At 61.2% G+C, this 19,896-nt stretch overlaps 1 protein-coding gene across 1 annotated transcript in view; it reads right to left on the bottom strand.

Annotated features, from left to right (window-relative positions):
• Window positions 1-19,896, bottom strand: part of LOC147119958 (leucine-rich repeat flightless-interacting protein 2-like) — a 172,310-nt gene that overhangs the window by 79,495 nt on the left and 72,919 nt on the right. Inside the window, exons 18-23 of the mRNA XM_085984185.1 lie at window positions 19,793-19,896; window positions 19,042-19,134; window positions 16,802-16,894; window positions 15,322-15,414; window positions 5,732-5,858; window positions 3-290 (exon numbers count right to left, since the gene is read on the bottom strand). Coding sequence (XP_085840311.1) covers window positions 3-290; window positions 5,732-5,858; window positions 15,322-15,414; window positions 16,802-16,894; window positions 19,042-19,134; window positions 19,793-19,896 — 798 coding nt within the window. The remainder of the gene's footprint in view (window positions 1-2; window positions 291-5,731; window positions 5,859-15,321; window positions 15,415-16,801; window positions 16,895-19,041; window positions 19,135-19,792) is intronic.

Below are 19,896 nucleotides of genomic sequence, written 5' to 3'. Positions count from 1 at the left end.
ACCTCCAGTGTTTTGTGTGTCACATGCACTTTGCTCTCCATCATCAAGATTGGGTGCGGTACGTTCTATCTGGTCTGGGTCTCCGTTATCTCTTACAGTCACTGCTGGTGTCTCACTCTCAGTCCATTCCTCACACTTCTCAGTTTTGTCCTTTTCTGGCACATTATCCATTAACATCTCCCGACTCTCAGTCGCCTCCATCTGTTCATCAATTCCAGTATTCTGCAAGACTCCTCTTTGCTCAACAGTCTCCAAAATCTCATTCCTCATGTGCAATCCGTGGCTTTCTCCTATAAGGACCATTGGAAGAGGTGAAGACATTGCGCCCCTAAGTTAACCTTCCACAGTTACGAATTCCCTCTAGAGATTTCCAATTCGCCGAGCATTTATAATATCCCCGCTTCTCCTAGTTGTCATTTTTAAAAAAAATTTGGTGCAAAAAGATTTCACTGCAGCCCTCAAAGGGACTTTGATAAACACTCAGATCAGGTTCAAAAAAATATTAAAACAAAGTCAGAGAATTTTATTTGACCTAAAACCCGTTCAGTTATCTCCCACCAAGAGCAGGCCAAAATTTATCAAATAACAGTCATTTCAGGGAAGGGGCTGGGAGGGGCATGGGAGTGGGGGTGGGGAGAGCCAGTAATTTTCTTTAAAGGCCACTTACCCTTTGACCCGCTTTGACTTCTCTTCTGCAAAAAAGGACCCTTGGGCTGATGCAGTAGCGCGCAGGTGCCAACAGGTGGTGACGTTGCTCCATGTAGAATGATGGATTGATTCACATCGAGCTACAGCCACTCTCCCCCCCTCCCCTCTCCACTCCCCGCAACCTGGACATCAATGAAAACTTGGCATAAAATTACCCTCCCCAAATGAAATGGGAGAGTTGGTATTAAATGCAGAATCCTTCCTACAGCGCGGCTGCTGCTCTCTTGCAGGCCAAGTTCCTTTCAAAGAGTTGACAGACCCGGCCAGATGTGCAGTGCACCTCAGCACCACGGTTGGCAACATGGTGGCTGCAAGCTCCCGGCTGGCCTCGGTGGAGTGGCCCACGAACCCTGTTATCCGTATAACAGAGCTGTGCCCGTCCCACTGTCTGCTCTCTGTCACCTGCTTCTCTGCTCCACTTCTACACCAGGATTGAGGCTGCAGCTCTGCCTCGCGATCAGCGATGCACCCACCCTCACCCCCGAAAAATGCCTCGTCTGTACTGTGTGGCACCTGATTGTCTTTCTGGAGTTCCTGTTCTTGAATTTTAAAGGTACAATGAAACGTTGCTTTTTCCACTTTTCTCCGCCTTTTCCTTTTCTCTCTATCCCTCCCTGACCGCTCTCTCCTGTCGTCATGCCTCCTTTCATCTTTCCTCTCTTGGATACCCTTCATTACTCTTCCACCTTCCTACTCTCCTGCCGCCGTCCCAGGCTTGACTCCCTCTTAGATAAGCCCACAGCTTCCCTCTGTGCCTCTCTTGCCATCCTCCGAAGGGCCCATCGAGGCACTCGTCGCTGCCTCCTCACGAGCAGCAACCCCAACTGTCCTATCCTACTCTCGCCGACCTTCCCGCCCAGCGTGCCCACTGCGGGCTAATCCTGCCAATCTCCTCCCCATCCAACTCATCTCCCCCAGCGCTGACCCCGTGGATGCTGGCAGTGGGGCAGCAATCACCGACCCTCTCCACATCTCCCTCCAGAATGTCCGTTCACTTGCGAATAAGGCCCTTGCCATCCATGAGCTCCTCGTGGATGATTGCATCGACATCATGGCCCTGACGGAAACTTGGTTGAGGGGTGATGACACCTTATCCTTAAATGAAGCCTCCCCGCCTGGCTATACCTTCCACAACTTCCCGCTCCTGCACTATTATCTCTGGGGTCCCCCAAGGATCTATCCTCGGCCCCCTCCTAGTTCTCATCTACATGTTGCCCCTTGGCGACATCATCCGAAAACACAGCGTCAGTTTCCACATGTACACTAACGACACCCAGCTCTGCCTCACCATCACTTCTCTCGACCCCCTCCACTGTCTCTAAATTGTCAGACTGCTTGTCTGACTTACAGTTCTGGATGAGCAGAAATTTCCTCCAATTAAATATTGGGAAGTCCAAAGCCATTGTTTTCGAGCCCCGCCACAAACTCCGTTCCCTAAACACCGACTCATCCCTCTCCCTAGCATCTGTCTGAGGCTGAACCAGACTGTTCGCAACCTTGGTGTCATATTTGACCCTGAAATGAGCTTCCAACCACATATCCGCAGCATAACTAAGACTGCCTACTTCCACCTCCGTAACATCGCCCGTCTCCGCCCTTGCCTCAGCTCATCTGCTGCTGAAACCCTCATCCATGCCTTTGTTACCTCTAGACTTGACTATTCCAACGCACTCCTGGCTGGCCTCCCACATTCCACCCTACGTAACTTGAGGTCATCTAAAACTCGGCTGCCCGTGTCCTAACTCGCACCAAGTCCCGTTCACCCATCACCCCTGTGCTCGCTGACCTACATTGGCTCCCGGTTAAGCAACACCTCGATTTCAAAACTCTCATCCTTGTTTTCAAATCCCTCCATGGCCTCTCCCCTCCCTGTCGCTGTAGTCTCCTCCAGCCCCACAACACTCCTAGATAATTCTGTGATTCTGTGATAACTGCTCTCCTCTCACTCTGGCCCCTTGAGCATCCCTGATTATAATCGCTCAACCTTTGGTTGCCGTGAAGGTACTCCCACAGTGCTGTTAGGTAGGGAGTTCCAGGATTTTGACCCAGCGACGATGAAGGATTGGCGATATACTTCTAAGTCAGGATGGTGTGTGACTTGTAGGGGAACTTGGAGCTGATGGTGTTCCCATGCGCCTGCTGCCCTTGTCCTTCTAGGTGGAAGAGGTCACGTGTTTAGGAGGTGCTGCCGAAAAAGCCTTGGCGAGTTGGTGCAGTGCATCTTGTAGATGGTACACACTGCAGTCACGGTGCGCCAGTGGTGGAGGGAGTGAATGTTTAAGGTGGTGGATGGGGTGCCAATCAAGCGGGCTGCTTTGTCCTGGATGGTGTCGAGCTTCTTGAGTGTTAGTGGAGCTGCACTCATCCAGGCAAGTGGAGAGTATTCCATCACACTCCTTACTTGTGCCTTGTAGATGGTGGAAAGGCTTTGGGGAGTCAGGAGGTGAGACACTCACCGCAGAATACCTAGCCTCTGACCTGCTCTTGTAGCCACTTTATTTATGTGGCTGGTCCAGTTAAGTTTCTGGTCAATGGTGACCCCCAGGATATTGATGGTGGGGGATTCGGCGATGGTATTGCCATTGAATGTCAAGTGGCTGGTGATTAGACTATTGTTGGACATAATCATTGCCTGGCACTTCTGTGGCACGAATGTTACCTGCCACTTATCAGCCCAAGCCTGAACGTTGTCCAGGTCTTGTTGCGTGCGGGCATGGACTGCTTCATTGTCTGAAGAGTTGTGAATGGCACTGAACACTGCAGTCATCAGCGAACATCCCCATTTCTGACGTCATGTTGGAGGGAAGGTCATTGATGAAGCAGCTGAAGATGGTTGGGCCTAGGACACTGCCCTGAGGAACTCCTGCAGCGATGTCCTGGGGCTGTGATGTAGAGGGAGCTTTACTCTGTACCTAATCGGTGCTGTACCTGCCCTGGGAGTGTTAGATGGGACAGTGTCGAGGGAGCTTTACTCTGTATCTAACCCGTGCTGTACCTCCCCTGGGAGTGTTTTCTGGGACAGTGTCGAGGGAGCTTTACTCTGTATCTAACCCATGCTGTACCTGCCCTGGGAGTGTTTGATGGGGCAGTGTAGAGGGAGCTTTACTCTGTATCTAACCCATGCTGTACCTCCCCTGGGAGTGTTTGCTGGGACAGTGTAGAGGGAGATTTATCACAGAATCACAGAAACCCCACAATGCAGATAGAGGCCATTTCGGCCCATCGAGCCTGCACCGACACATATCCCACCTGATCCCCATAACCCCTACACCAGCACATATCCCACCCTATCCCCGTAACCCCACGTATTTAATCCCCCTAACACTAAGGGTTAATTTATCATAGCCAATCAACCTAACCCGCACATCTTTGGACTGTGGGAGGAAACCGGAGCACCCGGAGGAAACCCACGCAAACACGGGGAGAATGTGTCTAACCCGTGCTGTACCTGCCCTGGGGGTGTTTGATGGGACAGTGTAGAGGGAGCTTTACTCTGTATCTAACCCGTGTTGTATCTGCCCTGGGAGTGTTTGATGGGACAGTATAGAGGGAGCTTTACTCTGTATCTAACCGGTGCTGTGCCTGCCCTGGGACTTTTTGTTGGGACAGTGTAGAGGGAGCTTTACTCTGTATGTAACCGGTGCTGTACCTGCCCTGGGAGTGTTTGATGGGACAGTGTAGAGGGAGCTTTACTCTGTATCTAACCCGTGCTGAACCTGCCCTGGGAGTGTTTGATGGGACAGTGTAGAGGGAGCTTTACTCTGCATCTAACCCGTGCTGTACCTGCCCTGGGAGTGTTTGATGGGACAGTGTAGAGGGAGCTTTACTCTGTATCTAACCCGTGCTGTACCTGCCCTGGGAGTGTTTGATGGGACAGTGTAGAGAGAGATTTACTCTGTATCTAACCCGTGCTGTACCTGCCCTGGGAGTGTTTGATGGGACAGTGTAGAGGGAGCTTTACTCTATATCTACCCCGTGTTGTACCTGCCCTGGGAGTGTTTGATGGGACAGTGTAGAGGGAGATTTACTCTGTATCTAACCAGTGCTGTACCTGCCCTGGGAGTGTTTGATGGGACAGTGTAGAGAGAGATTTACTCTGTATCTAACCCGTGCTGTACCTGCCCTGGGAGTGTTTGATGGGACAGTGTACAGGGAGCTTTACTCTGTATCTTACCCGTGCTGTACCTGCCCTGGGAGTGTTTGATGGGACAGTGTACAGGGAGCTTTACTCTGTATCTAATCCGTGCTGTACCTGCCCTGGGAGTGTTTGATGGGACAGTGTAGAGGGAGAAGGTGGCAAGGAATGGGGGGGTGGGGATGAAAATCAGGGCTCAAATTCCAAATTTTTCTTGGTCGTTGCTTCTCTTTGATTGAACTTGAGTAATGAATGGGCCAGATCGGAAACAAATGGGGAACAATTTATTTTAAAAATCAGACTGGTGGTGTTGAGTTTACATTTTAGAAATTTCCGGACTTCCGAATCAAAATTCGTGTTGTCTGGAGTTAACCCAGAGGGGCAATCCCATCTCTAACAGTGCCTCCAGTTACAGCCTTCAATTAAACCTCTTTCCCTCTGCACCCACAGACCAAACCTCCCATAAAAAAACTAAACTGTGCGACAAACACCGCGAGGTGCATCATTGAATCAGTTCCCCCGGGCACATGAGTGAGATGCATCACTGAATTAGTTCCCCCGGGCACACGGGTGAGGTGCATCACTGAATCAGTTCAGCCATCGCAGGTGGTGGAGTGCACTGCTCTATCAGTTCCCCAATACACAGGTTCGCCTGTGGGTCTGATGGATCCAGAAAGAGAGGATTAAGATGTGAGTTTGCAAAAAGCCCACTAATTGCTCCCTGACGATCTCGTTTCACACACATTTGCCACTTGACGCTCACCCGGCCCTCCCCTTCCTCCTCCTCCTCCCGCCCCTTCTTATTCCTTTGTCCATAGGCGATTTCAGATCAATAATATCAGAGGACTGATGCTGGGATTAGGGAGGCTCTGAGCATGCTCCACTTACCTAGGGGTCCATCGCCAGAGCTCTGTAGCTGGGCCACTGCCTGAGGCTCCGTCTGTGCAGCCTCCGTGTGTGTGCTGCTTTCCTTCCCGACATGCTCAGCTTCTCCGTTGGTCATCAACCCGTAGGCCTGGGATAGAGAACGACCCACAGTTACAGGGTGGAACAGGCCCCAAACCTTGCCAGGCTCCCACACATGAGGACAGGAGAGATGCTCAGCTCACCTGCTCATTCAGCGCCCACATCATGGGCTCCTCCAGGTGGCTTCCAGATGTGGCACTGTAGCTACTTCGGCTGTAGGCCCCAGGCCTCATCCCTGGTCTGTGCTGAGCTCGCTGACCCGAGCTAGGGTAACTGGAGCGGCCCAACAGTTGGCTTCAGCTCTGCTGGGTTAGGGAGGAGAGCGGGGAAGATCTACCAGGGTTGACTATCCAGGGAGAGTTTCCCTAGGCGGCCATCAGGTCATGACAGGATCAAGCCCCGTTGTGATCCCCTCCCTCCCCCAAAAGGGCATGGTCCAATAAGCTGCCCACAGTTGTCCCTGTTCAAGGGGAAGGTCTGCACCCAGACAATTAAAAGTTGAGAACACAATCTGTCAACGTGTGCAGAATATAACCAGTTGGAATCAGAGCAGCAGGAACTCAGGGTGGTCCCCGGGCAGAGGGACGGTCCGTGGGAGGGTAGGGTGGTCCCCGGGCGGAGGGACGGTCCGTGGGAGGGTAGGGTGGTCCCCCAGGAGGAGGGGCAGTCCCTGGGCGGAGGGATGGTCCCTGGGAGGGTAGGGTGGTCCCCAGGTGGAGGGATGGTCCCTGCGAGGGTAGGGTGGTCCCCCAGGTGGAGGGACAGTCCCTGGGCCGAGGGATGGTCCCTGGGAGGGTAGGGTGGTCCCCAGGTGGAGGGATGGTCCCTGCGAGGGTAGGGTGGTCCCCCAGGTGGAGGGACAGTCCCTGGGCCGAGGGATGGTCCCTGGGAGGGTAGGGTGGTCCCCAGGCGGAGGGATGGTACCTGGGAGGGTAGGTTGGTCCCCCAGGTGGAGGGGCAGACCTGGGCGGAGGGATGGTCCCTGGGAGGATAGGGTGGTCCCCGGGCGGAGGGATGGTCCCTGGGAGGGTAGGGTCGTCCCCGGGCGGAGGGACGGTCCCTGGGAGGGTAGGGTGGTCCCCAGGCGGAGGGACGGTCCCTGGGAGGGTAGGGTGGTCCCCAGGCAGAGGGACGGTTCCTGGGAGGGTAGGGTGGTCCCCAGGCGGAGGGACGGTCCCTGGGTGGAGGGACGGTCCCTGGGAGGGTAGGGTGGTCCCCGGGCGGAGGGACGGTCCCTGGGAGGATAGGGTGGTCCCCAGGCGGAGGGATGGTCCCTGGGAGGGTAGGGTGGTCCCCAGGCGGAGGGACGGTCCCTGGGAGGGTAGGGTGATCCCCCAGGTGGAGGGGCAGTCCCTGGGCGGAGGGATGGTCCCTGGGAGGGTAGGGTGGTTCCTGGGCGGAGGGACGGTCCCTGGGAGGGTAGGGTTGTCCCCGGGTGGAGGGACGGTCCCTGGGAGGGTAGGGTGGTCCCCGGGCGGAGGGGCGGTCCCTGGGAGGGTAGGGTGGTCCCCGGGCGGAGGAACGGTCCCTGGGAGGGTAGGGTGGTCCCCGGGCGGAGGGGCGGTCCCTGGGAGGGTAGGGTGGTCCCCGGGCGGAGGAACGGTCCCTGGGAGGGTAGGGTGGTCCCCAGGCGGAGGAACGGTCCCTGGGAGGGTAGGGTGGTCCCCGGGCGGAGGGGCGGTCCCTGGGAGGGTAGGGTGGTCCCCGGGCGGAGGGACGGTCCCTGGGAGGGCAGGTTGGTCACCAGGCGGAGGGCCGGTCCCTGGATGGAGGGACGGTCCCTTGGAGGGTAGGGTGGTCCCCAGGTGGAGGGACGGTCCCTGGGACGGTAGGGTGGTTCCCGGGCGGAGGGATGGTCCCTGGGAGGGTAGGGTGGTCCCCAGGTGCAGGGACGGTCCCTGGGAGAGTAGGGTGGTCCCCAGACGCAGGGACGGTCCCTGGGAGGGTAGGGTGGTCCCCAGGCGCAGGGATGGTCCCTGGGAGGGTAGGGTGGTCCCCAGTCAGAGGGACGGTCCCTGGGCAGAGGGACGGTCCCTGGGAGGGTAGGTTGGTCCCCAGGCGGAGGGACGGTCCCTGGATGGAGGGACCATCCCATGGAGAGGGACGGTCCCTGGGAGGGTAGGGTGGTCCCCAGGTGGAGGGACGGTCCCTGGGAGGGTAGGGTGGTCCCCAGGCAGAGGAATGGTCCCTGGGAGGGTAGGGTGGTTCCCAGGCAGAGGAATGGTCCCTGGGAGGGTAGGGTGGTCCCCAGGCGGAGGGACGGTCCCTGGGAGGGTAGGGTGGTTCCCAGGCGGAGGGATGGTCCCTGGGAGGGTAGGGTGGTCCCCAGGCAGCGGGATGGTCCCTGGGAGGGTAGGGTGGTTCCCAGGCGGAGGAACGGTCCCTGGGAGGGTAGGGTGGTCCCCGGGCGGAGGGGCGGTCCCTGGGAGGGTAGGGTGGTCCCCGGGCGGAGGAACGGTCCCTGGGAGGGTAGGGTGGTCCCCAGGCGGAGGAACGGTCCCTGGGAGGGTAGGGTGGTCCCCGGGCGGAGGGGCGGTCCCTGGGAGGGTAGGGTGGTCCCCGGGCGGAGGGACGGTCCCTGGGAGGGCAGGTTGGTCACCAGGCGGAGGGCCGGTCCCTGGATGGAGGGACGGTCCCTTGGAGGGTAGGGTGGTCCCCAGGTGGAGGGACGGTCCCTGGGACGGTAGGGTGGTTCCCGGGCGGAGGGATGGTCCCTGGGAGGGTAGGGTGGTCCCCAGGTGCAGGGACGGTCCCTGGGAGAGTAGGGTGGTCCCCAGACGCAGGGACGGTCCCTGGGAGGGTAGGGTGGTCCCCAGGCGCAGGGATGGTCCCTGGGAGGGTAGGGTGGTCCCCAGTCAGAGGGACGGTCCCTGGGCAGAGGGACGGTCCCTGGGAGGGTAGGTTGGTCCCCAGGCGGAGGGACGGTCCCTGGATGGAGGGACCATCCCATGGAGAGGGACGGTCGCTGGGAGGGTAGGGTGGTCCCCAGGTGGAGGGACGGTCCCTGGGAGGGTAGGGTGGTCCCCAGGCAGAGGAATGGTCCCTGGGAGGGTAGGGTGGTTCCCAGGCAGAGGAATGGTCCCTGGGAGGGTAGGGTGGTCCCCAGGCGGAGGGACGGTCCCTGGGAGGGTAGGGTGGTTCCCAGGCGGAGGGATGGTCCCTGGGAGGGTAGGGTGGTCCCCAGGCAGCGGGATGGTCCCTGGGAGGGTAGGGTGGTTCCCAGGCGGAGGGACGGTCCCTGGGAGGGTAGGGTGGTCCCCAGGCAGCGGGATGGTCCCTGGGAGGGTAGGGTGGTCCCCAGGCAGAGGGACAGTCCCTGGAAGGGTAGGGTGGTTCCCAGGTGGAGGGACGGTCCCTGGGAGGGTAGGGTGGTCCCCAGGAGGAGCGACGGTCCCTAGGAGGGTAGGGTGGTCCCCAGGCGGAGGGACAGTCCCTGGGAGGGTAGAGTGGTCCCCAGGCAGAGGGATGGTCCCTGGGAGGGGAGGATGGTCCCTGGGCGGAGGGACGGTCCCTAGGAGGACAGGGTGGTCCCCCAGCAGAGGGACAGTCCCTGGGAGGGTAGGGTGGTCCCCAGGCAGAGGGATGGTCCCTGGGAGGGGAGGATGGTCCCCGGGCGGAGGGACGGTCCCTAGGAGGGTAGGGTGGTCCCCAGGCAGAGGGACGGTCCCTGGGAGGGGAGGATGGTCCCTGGGCGGAGGGACGGTCTCTAGGAGGACAGGGTGGTCCCCCGGCAGAGGGACAGTCCCTGGGAGGGTAGGGTGGTCCCCGGGTTGAGGGACGGTCCCTGGGAGGGTATGGTGGTCCCCGGGCGGAGGGACGGTCCTTGGGAGGATAGGGTGGTCCCCAGGCGGAGGGATGGTCCCTGGGAGGGTAGGGTGGTCCCCAGGCGGAGGGACGGTCCCTGGGTGGAGGGACGGTCCCTGGGAGGGTAGGGTGGTCCCCGGGCGGAGGGACGGTCCCTGGGAGGATAGGGTGGTCCCCAGGCGGAGGGATGGTCCCTGGGAGGGTAGGGTGGTCCCCAGGCGGAGGGACGGTCCCTGGGTGGAGGGACGGTCCCTGGGAGGGTAGGGTGATCCCCCAGGTGGAGGGGCAGTCCCTGGGCGGAGGGATGGTCCCTGGGAGGGTAGCGTGGTTCCTGGGCGGAGGGACGGTCCCTGGCAGGTTAGGGTTGTCCCCGGGTGGAGGGACGGTCCCTGGGAGGATAGGGTGGTCCCCAGGCGGAAGAACGGTCCCTGGGAGGGTAGGGTGGTCCCCGGGCGGAGGGGCGGTCCCTGGGAGGGTAGGGTGGTCCCCGGGCGGAGGGACGGTCCCTGGGAGGGCAGGTTGGTCACCAGGCGGAGGGACGGTCCCTGGGAGGGTAGGGTGGTCCCCAGGCGGAGCAACGGTCCCTGGGAGGGTAGGGTGGTCCCCGGGCGGAGGGGCGGTCCCTGGGAGGCTAGGGTGGTCCCCGGGCGCAGGGATGGTCCCTGGGAGGGTAGGGTGGTCACCAGGCGGAGGGCCGGTCCCTGGATGGAGGGACGGTCCCTTGGAGGGTAGGGTGGTCCCCAGGTGGAGGGACGGTCCCTGGGACGGTAGGGTGGTTCCCGGGCGGAGGGATGGTCCCTGGGAGGGTAGGGTGGTCCCCAGGTGCAGGGACGGTCCCTGGGAGAGTAGGGTGGTCCCCAGACGCAGGGACGGTCCCTGGGAGGGTAGGGTGGTCCCCAGGCGCAGGGATGGTCCCTGGGAGGGTAGGGTGGTCCCCAGGCAGAGGGACGGTCCCTGGGCAGAGGGACGGTCCCTGGGAGGGTAGGTTGGTCCCCAGGCGGAGGGACGGTCCCTGGATGGAGGGACCATCCCATGGAGAGGGACGGTCCCTGGGAGGGTAGGGTGGTCCCCAGGTGGAGGGACGGTCCCTGGGAGGGTAGGGTGGTCCCCAGGCAGAGGAATGGTCCCTGGGAGGGTAGGGTGGTTCCCAGGCAGAGGAATGGTCCCTGGGAGGGTAGGGTGGTCCCCAGGCGGAGGGACGGTCCCTGGGAGGGTAGGGTGGTTCCCAGGCGGAGGGATGGTCCCTGGGAGGGTAGGGTGGTCCCCAGGCAGCGGGATGGTCCCTGGGAGGGTAGGGTGGTTCCCAGGCGGAGGGACGGTCCCTGGGAGGGTAGGGTGGTTCCCAGGCGGAGGGACGGTCCCTGGGAGGGTAGGGTGGTCCCCAGGCAGCGGGATGGTCCCTGGCAGGGTAGGGTGGTCCCCAGGCAGAGGGACAGTCCCTGGAAGGGTAGGGTGGTTCCCAGGTGGAGGGACGGTCCCTGGGAGGGTAGGGTGGTCCCCAGGACGGTAGGGTGGTCCCCAGGAGGAGCGACGGTCCCTAGGAGGGCAGGGTGGTCCCCCGGCAGAGGGACAGTCCCTGGGAGGGTAGAGTGGTCCCCAGGCAGAGGGATGGTCCCTGGGAGGGGAGGATGGTCCCCGGGCGGAGGGACGGTCCCTAGGAGGGTAGGGTGGTCCCCAGGCAGAGGGACGGTCCCTGGGAGGGGAGGATGGTCCCTGGGCGGAGGGACGGTCCCTAGGAGGACAGGGTGGTCCTCCGGCAGAGGGACAGTCCCTGGGAGGGTAGGGTGGTCCCCAGGCAGAGGGACGGTTCCTGGGAGGGTAGGGTGGTCCCCGGGTTGAGGGACGGTCCCTGGGAGGGTATGGTGGTCCCCGGGCGGAGGGACGGTCCTTGGGAGGATAGGGTGGTCCCCAGGCGGAGGGATGGTCCCTGGGAGGGTAGGGTGGTCCCCAGGCGGAGGGACGGTCCCTGGGTGGAGGGACGGTCCCTGGGAGGGTAGGGTGGTCCCCGGGCGGAGGGACGGTCCCTGGGAGGATAGGGTGGTCCCCAGGCGGAGGGATGGTCCCTGGGAGGGTAGGGTGGTCCCCAGGCGGAGGGACGGTCCCTGGGTGGAGGGACGGTCCCTGGGAGGGTAGGGTGATCCGCCAGGTGGAGGGGCAGTCCCTGGGCGGAGGGATGGTCCCTGGGAGGGTAGCGTGGTTCCTGGGCGGAGGGACGGTCCCTGGGAGGATAGGGTGGTCCCCAGGCGGAGGAACGGTCCCTGGGAGGGTAGGGTGGTCCCCGGGCGGAGGGGCGGTCCCTGGGAGGGTAGGGTGGTCCCCGGGCGGAGGGACGGTCCCTGGGAGGGCAGGTTGGTCACCAGGCGGAGGGACGGTCCCTGGGAGGGTAGGGTGGTCCCCAGGCGGAGCAACGGTCCCTGGGAGGGTAGGGTGGTCCCCGGGCGGAGGGGCGGTCCCTGGGAGGGTAGGGTGGTCCCCGGGCGGAGGGACGGTCCCTGGGAGGGCAGGTTGGTCACCAGGCGGAGGGACGGTCCCTGGATGGAGGGACGGTCCCTTGGAGGGTAGGGTGATCCCCCAGGTGGAGGGGCAGTCCCTGGGCAGAGGGATGGTCCCTGGGAGTGTAGCGTGGTTCCTGGGCGGAGGGACGGTCCCTGGGAGGGTAGGGTTGTCCCCGGGTGGAGGGACGGTCCCTGGGAGGATAGGGTGGTCCCCAGGCGGAGGGATGGTCCCTGGGAGGGTAGGGTGGTCCCCAGGCGGAGGAACGGTCCCTGGGAGGGTAGGGTGGTCCCCGGGCGGAGGGGCGGTCCCTGGGAGGGTAGGGTGGTCCCCGGGCGGAGGGACGGTCCCTGGGAGGGTAGGGTGGTCCCCAGGCAGAGGGACGGTCCCTGGGCGGAGGGACGGTCCCTGGGAGGGTAGGGTGGTCCCTGGGCGGAAGGACGGTCCCTAGGAGGGTAGGTTGGTCCCCAGGCGGAGGGACGGTCCCTGGATGGAGGGACCATCCCATGGAGAGGGACGGTCCCTGGGAGGGTAGGGTGGTCCCCAGGTGGAGGGACGGTCCCTGGGAGGGTAGGGTGGTCCCCAGGCGGAGGGACAGTCCCTGGAAGGGTAGGGTGGTTCCCAGGTGGAGGGACGGTCCCTGGGAGGGTAGGGTGGTCCCCAGGCAGCGGGACAGTCCCTGGAAGGGTAGGGTGGTTCCCAGGTGGAGGGACGGTCCCTGGGAGGGTAGGGTGGTCCCCAGCAGAGGGATGGTCCCTGGGAGGGTAGGGTGGTCCCCAGGAGGAGCGACGGTCCCTAGGAGGGCAGGGTGGTCCCCCGGCAGAGGGACAGTCCCTGGGAGGGTAGAGTGGTCCCCAGGCAGAGGGATGGTCCCTGGGAGGGGAGGATGGTCCCCGGGCGGAGGGACGGTCCCTAGGAGGGTAGGGTGGTCCCCAGGCAGAGGGACGGTCCCTGGGAGGGGAGGATGGTCCCTGGGCGGAGGGACGGTCCCTGGGAGGGTAGGGTGGTCCCCAGGCAGAGGGACGGTCCCTTGGAGGGTAGGGTGGTCCCCAGGCAGAGGGACAGTCCCTGGGAGGGTAGGGTGGTCCCCAGGCAGAGGGACGGTCCCTGGGAGGGTAGGGTGGTCCCCAGGCAGAGGGACAGTCCCTGGGAGGGTAGGGTGGTCCCCAGGCAGAGGGACGGTCCCTTGGAGGGTAGGGTGGTCCCCAGGCAGAGGGACGGTCCCTGGGAGGGTAGGGTGGTCCCCAGGCAGAGGGATGGTCCCTGGGAGGGTAGGGTGGTCCCCAGGCAGAGGGACGGTCCCTGGGAGGGGAGGATGGTCCCCGGGTGGAGGGACAGTCCCTGGAAGGGTAGGGTGGTCCCCAGGCAGAGGGACAGTCCCTTGGAGGGTAGGGTGGTCCCCAGGCAGAGGGATGGTCCCTGGGAGGGGAGGATGGTCCCCGGGCAGAGGGACGGTCCCTAGGAGGACAGGGTGGTCCCCAGGCAGAGGGACGGTCCCTGGGAGGGTAGGGTGGTCCCCAGGAGGAGCGACGGTCCCTAGGAGGGCAGGGTGGTCCCCCGGCAGAGGGACAGTCCCTGGGAGGGTAGAGTGGTCCCCAGGCAGAGGGATGGTCCCTGGGAGGGGAGGATGGTCCCCGGGCGGAGGGACGGTCCCTAGGAGGGTAGGGTGGTCCCCAGGCAGAGGGACGGTCCCTGGGAGGGGAGGATGGTCCCTGGGCGGAGGGACGGTCCCTAGGAGGACAGGGTGGTCCCCCGGCAGAGGGACAGTCCCTGGGAGGGTAGGGTGGTCCCCAGGCAGAGGGACGGTCCCTGGGAGGGTAGGGTGGTCCCCAGGCAGAGGGACAGTCCCTGGGAGGGTAGGGTGGTCCCCAGGCAGAGGGACGGTCCCTAGGAGGACAGGGTGGTCCCCAGGCAGAGGGATGGTCCCTGGGAGGGTAGGGTGGTCCCCAGGCAGAGGGACCGTCCCTGGGAGGGGAGGATGGTCCCCGGGTGGAGGGACAGTCCCTGGAAGGGTAGGGTGGTCCCCAGGCAGAGGGACAGTCCCTTGGAGGGGAGGATGGTCCCCGGGCAGAGGGACAGTCCCTAGGAGGGTAGGGTGGTCCCCAGGCAGAGGGATGGTCCCTGGGAGGGTAGGGTGGTCCCCAGGCAGAGGGACGGTCCCTGGGAGGGGAGGATGGTCCCCGGGTGGAGGGACAGTCCCTGGAAGGGTAGGGTGGTCCCCAGGCAGAGGGACAGTCCCTTGGAGGGTAGGGTGGTCCCCAGGCAGAGGGATGGTCCCTGGGAGGGGAGGATGGTCCCCGGGTGGAGGGACGGTCCCTAGGAGGGTAGGGTGGTCCCCAGGCAGAGGGACGGTCCCTGGGAGGGGAGGATGGTCCCCGGGTGGAGGGACGGTCCCTAGGAGGGTAGGATGGTCCCCGGGTGGAGGGACGGTCCCTAGGAGGGTAGGGTGGTCCCCAGGCAGAGGGATGGTCCCTGGGAGGGTAGGATGGTCCCCGGGTGGAGGGACGGTCCCTAGGAGGGTAGGATGGTCCCCGGGTGGAGGGACGGTCCCTAGGAGGGTAGGGTGGTCCCCAGGCAGAGGGACGGTCCCTGGGGGTGGTGTCACTATATGAAACTGCCATTTCACCCTATTCTGCCTCACCTCAGATCTCATTGCTCTTGATAATTCACTACGCTGAGTATTACTGGTGGGAATAAATCTCCCCAACACAAATGAACATGGGATAATTACTGAGCCTCTTCCAACTCAGCCACATCCCTCCAGTCCCCACCCTCCCTGACTCTCCGGTTGGGTACGTTTCCACAGGCAATGGTCGCTCCCCAGTACCTCGCCCTAGCGATCCACTCTTCATGCGTAGAGTGCTGGCCAGCTGCTCGAGCGCAGGAGACACCGCAGCCAAGCCTGCCCTGTCCTTACATCCCCTGACACTGGATAGCAACTGGGAGTCGGAGCCCAGACTCATTTCCCCCTCCCTGGCCCATCGGCACTGAGGCCAACAGTAACACAACCGTGGCTGCTGATTGGCCAACTGAGCAGATATTGCCAATGGCAGACTCACTCTTGCACATCAAACGATCTTTAATAACCTGAGCCCCATCCCAGTCCCACTCACCACCCAACTCCACAATGCCTGTCAACACATCACTGTTCACCCGTGCAGGCCGAGAGCCATGGGCCCCGGGCTAGGAGAGGGTCCATAGTCCCAAGTCCGTACCTTCAGTCTCTCCTTCAGCATCACAACCTCATCCCTGAGCTCATCCCGTTCAATCCTGATGGCCTCAGAGTATTCCTTCTGTCTTTCTAAGGCCTAAAGAGTCAGACAAGCGAGAGAAAGAGAAAGGAAAAATATGTGTAAAAAAGGCAGAGAGGAGCAGAACCTGTGAAACAGAATACCAAGAGGAGGGATACAGGCAAGGTTCAAAGGTTTGTTAAAGGTTTCAATCCAGCAACAGCCGGCTCGGGCCCGCATGGTGATTGGAATAAATGGTTCTCACACACGTTATGGGGTCAAACTCCTTTTGTTACCCCCTCACCAACTCTCAACACCTCCAGTCACTGCAATGTGACGAATCCCAGCCTCAGGAGAGCACACCTGACCTGGGGGGAGGAGGAGCTGCAGGTCCCAGGAGGGGAGGGGCTACAGGTCCCGGGGGGGGAGGAGCTGCAGGTCCCGGGGGGAGGAGCTGCAGGTCCCGGGGGGAGGAGCTGCAGGTCCCGGGGGGAGCAGCTGCAGGTCCCGGGGGGGAGGAGCTGCAGGTCCCGGGGGAGAGGAGCTACAGGTCCCAGGCGGAGGAGCTGCAGGTCCCGGGGGGGAGGAGCTACAGGTCCTGGGGGGAGGAGCTACAGGTCCCGGGGGGAGGAGCTACAGGTCCCGGGGGGGAGGAGCTACAGGTCCCGGGGGGGAGGAGCTACAGGTCCCAGGTGGAGGAGCGACAGCCGCCCCACCCCAGGGGAGGAGCTACAGGTCCCAGGGGGAGGAGCTACAGGTCCCAGGGAGGAGGGGCTACAGGTCCCAGGGGGGAGGAGCTACAGGTCCCAGGGGGGAGGGGCTACAACCCCGCCCCCCCACCCTGGGGGAGGAGCTACAGGTCCCAGGGGGGAGGGGCTACAGGTCTCAGCGAGCGGAGCGACAGCCCCCCCCCCCACCCCAGGGGAGGAGCTACAGGTCCCAGGGGAGGAGCTACAGGTCCCCGGGGGGAGGAGCTACATGTCCGTGGGAGAGGCATCCCTAAAACAGATTATCTGGTCATTATCACATTACTATTTGTGGGAGCTTGCTGTGCGCAAATTGGCTGCCGCGTTTCCTACATTACAACAGTGACTTCACTTCAAAAGTACTTCTTTGGCTGTAAAGCACTTTGGGATGTCCTGGGGTTGTGAAAGGCGCTGTATATGTGCAAGCCAGTCTTTCTTAGTTCAGGTTGTCAGGACAAAACCCCCTCCTGTGGAATCCAACAGGACTTTTATTCTCAGGGAAAAGCCGGAAGAAATCCACAAATGCGTTCTCCCTGGATTCGAACAAAGTGCGGCCAAATCCAGTGGGATAGATGGGCCAATCCCACTTCCCTCTCGCCATTTCAGTCAATCACCAGAGGCTCTAGCTGGCATGGCGAGCACGCAGTCATTAGCGTTAATGGGCGAGCGAGCAGCGGGTAGCCGCGGTGTCAGATCCAGTGCGCACAGGCTGCCCCTACCCCGATTTTCTTGTCCTTCCATTCCACAGTCTCCTGGAGGTCGGAGATCTCTCGGGCGAAGGAATGCTGCTTCTGGTTCAGCTCTTTGATCTCCTGCCAGCCAGTCCCGAGCCGAGGGAGGCGAAGGAGGAAAAGGAGAGGGAGGAGAGAGAGAGAAAGTGAAAGGAACGAGAGAAAGGGTGAAGACGGAAAAGAGCAGCATAAAAAAAGGCAGACCAGAGAAGCAGCTCTTCACATACATTTACATTAAAACACCACCTCAGATCAGTTAACATATATTCAGCCAATGCATGTAATTCAACACAATCACTATCTGACGCACTAATACTGCCAGAACGCCACCTTCTAAACGTCACTTACTGAAGACAGAGCCTTACAGACCCGGAGGTGGCAGGTTCCACTCCCACTCCGTGCTGACACCTGACCTCATGCTGGGTGACCAGTTGGGTCCCAGCACCCCTGGGATATGGAGGCGGATATTGGCCAGGACTCCAGTGCCTCCTGTTGGCCAGTGTACACGAGGCCAGGACTCCAGTGCCTCCTGTTGGCCAGTGTACACGAGGCCAGGACTCCAGTGCCTCCTGTTGGCCAGTGTACACGAGGCCAGGACTCCAGTGCCTCCTGTTGGCCAGTGTACACGAGGCCAGGACTCCAGTGCCCCCTGTTGGCCAGTGTACACGAGGCCAGGACTCCAGTGTCTTCTGTTGGCCAGTGTACACGAGGCCAGGACTCCAGTGCCTCCTGTTGGCCAGTGTACACGAGGCCAGGACTCCAGTGCCTCCTGTTGGCCAGTGTACATGAGGCCAGGACTCCAGTGCCCCCTGTTGGCCAGTGTACACGAGGCCAGGACTCCAGTGCCTCCTGTTGGCCAGTGTACACGAGGCCAGGACTCCAGTGCCTCCTGTTGGCCAGTGTACACGAGGCCAGGACTCCAGTGCCTCCTGTTGGCCAGTGTACACGAGGCCAGGACTCCAGTGCCCTCTGTTGGCCAGTGTACACGAGGCCAGGACTCCAGTGCCTCCTGTTGGCCAGTGTACACGAGGCCAGGACTCCAGTGCCTCCTGTTGGCCAGTGTACACGAGGCCAGGACTCCAGTGCCTCCTGTTGGCCAGTGTACACAAGGCCAGGACTCCAGTGCCTCCTGTTCGCCAGTGTACACGAGGCCAGGACTCCAGTGCCTCCTGTTGGCCAGTGTACACGAGGCCAGGACTCCAGTGCCCCCTGTTGGCCAGTGTACACGAGGCCAGGACTCCAGTGTCTTCTGTTGGCCAGTGTACACGAGGCCAGGACTCCAGTGCCTCCTGTTGGCCAGTGTACACGAGGCCAGGACTCCAGTGCCTCCTGTTGGCCAGTGTACACGAGGCCAGGACTCCAGTGCCTCCTGTTGGCCAGTGTACACGAGGCCAGGACTCCAGTGCCTCCTGTTCGCCAGTGTACACGAGGCCAGGACTCCAGTGCCTCCAGTTGGCCAGTGTACACGAGGCCAGGACTCCAGTGTCTTCTGTTGGCCAGTGTACACGAGGCCAGGACTCCAGTGTCTTCTGTTGGCCAGTGTACACAAGGCCAGGACTGGGCTGTGATGCCCTCTATGGTCAAATAGTCCGCTGGCGCTCACACGTGAAAAATGCCCCGTCAGGCAAGGAATGGGCAGAACTGAACCCAGCCCCAATCAGTGCTTCACCCTAACTTGAGTCAATAATTTGGGGACATGACCGAGGAGGGGGTTGAAAATCTGTTTGCGGGGTGGGGCGGGTGGTGGAACAAGGTTGGTCTCAGCAGGTTAAGTCAAAGCAGGTCCATTCAAGTCCAGGATAGGGCACAAATTGGCACCAAGCCAGCAGTACCTCCACCTGGTGCACTGAGGCCTCACCAGGCCCTGCACGCTCCGGTATCTCATACAAGTGACCCACTTTCATGTGTGAATCTGATGCCAGGCTATTCGACTGAGCCTGTCCTCACACAATACACAACCTTTGTAAATAACCATAAGTAACCAAATAACAACCCTTCCAACTAACCATTAACAATTAGATTGAAAAGACAGCTTGATGGACTCTAGAGGAACCTGACCCTTGGTTTAGTTCTATGTTCTAGGCCTCCCGTGAGCCTGTGTCCCGAAGGCCACGAGTCCGTGTACCTTTCAGAACATCGAACGTCCTGACAGGGAAAGGCCAATCCATCATCAAATGGCAGTGGCTTTGCTGCTGGTTGTGTGGAATGTGCGGGGACAGTTTACTTACCGTTAACATCTCTTCCCTTTCTTTAAGAGTCTCCTTCATCGCCTCGAACTGATGCTGCAGGATGCTGTAGGCGTGTTTCTGCCTGTCCAATTCCTAGTGAGAGGAGAAAGTCGGGAACTTCAGCTCCAATACACAGGGGCAGTCGGAAACTGAACCATCTCCAACGCCAGAGATAAAGAAGGACTCGGTGCACAGCCCAAACCATAACCAATAACCCATGTCAGGGCAGTCCAAGTATTCCAGCACACGAGTGATGGTAGGGGTGTCTGTGTCTGTGAAACCCCTGCCACGGTGATGGGACGGGGGTCTGTGTCTGTGATTCCCCCCCAACCACCCCCCTACAGTGATGGGACGGGGATCTGTGTCTGTGATTCCCCCACACAGTGACGGGACGGGGGTCTGTGATTCCCACACACAGTGATGGGACGGGGGTCTGTGTCTGTGATTCCCCCACACAGTGATGGGATGGGGGTCTGTGTATGTGATTCCCCCACACAGTGATGGGACGGCGGTCTGTGTCTGTGATTCCCCCACACAGTGAGGGGACGGGGGGGTCTGTGATTCCCCCACACAGTGATGGGACGGGGGTCTGTGTCTGTGATTCCCCCACACAGTGATGGGACATGGGTCTATGTCTGTGATTCCCCTATACAATGATGGGACATCCTTATCATTGGACTGAATAACAGGCCCCTCCCACTCTCTATGGGAGCTATAGTGATCGGTGACACGGGACGCCCCGCCTACTCACCTTGGTCTTTTCCTCGTACCCCCTGTGCGTCTCTGCTAACTGTTCCTCCAGCTCCAACAGACCTTCCTTCAGCGTGTCAACCTGGTACATGAGGTTGGTCTTTT

The sequence above is a fragment of the Somniosus microcephalus genome, chromosome 4 (genome assembly GCF_052327205.1).
Source record: "Somniosus microcephalus isolate GS21.2 chromosome 4, FLI_Smic_1.0, whole genome shotgun sequence".
NCBI lineage: Eukaryota > Metazoa > Chordata > Chondrichthyes > Squaliformes > Somniosidae > Somniosus > Somniosus microcephalus.
This window is presented reverse-complemented; position numbering and strand designations above follow the sequence as displayed.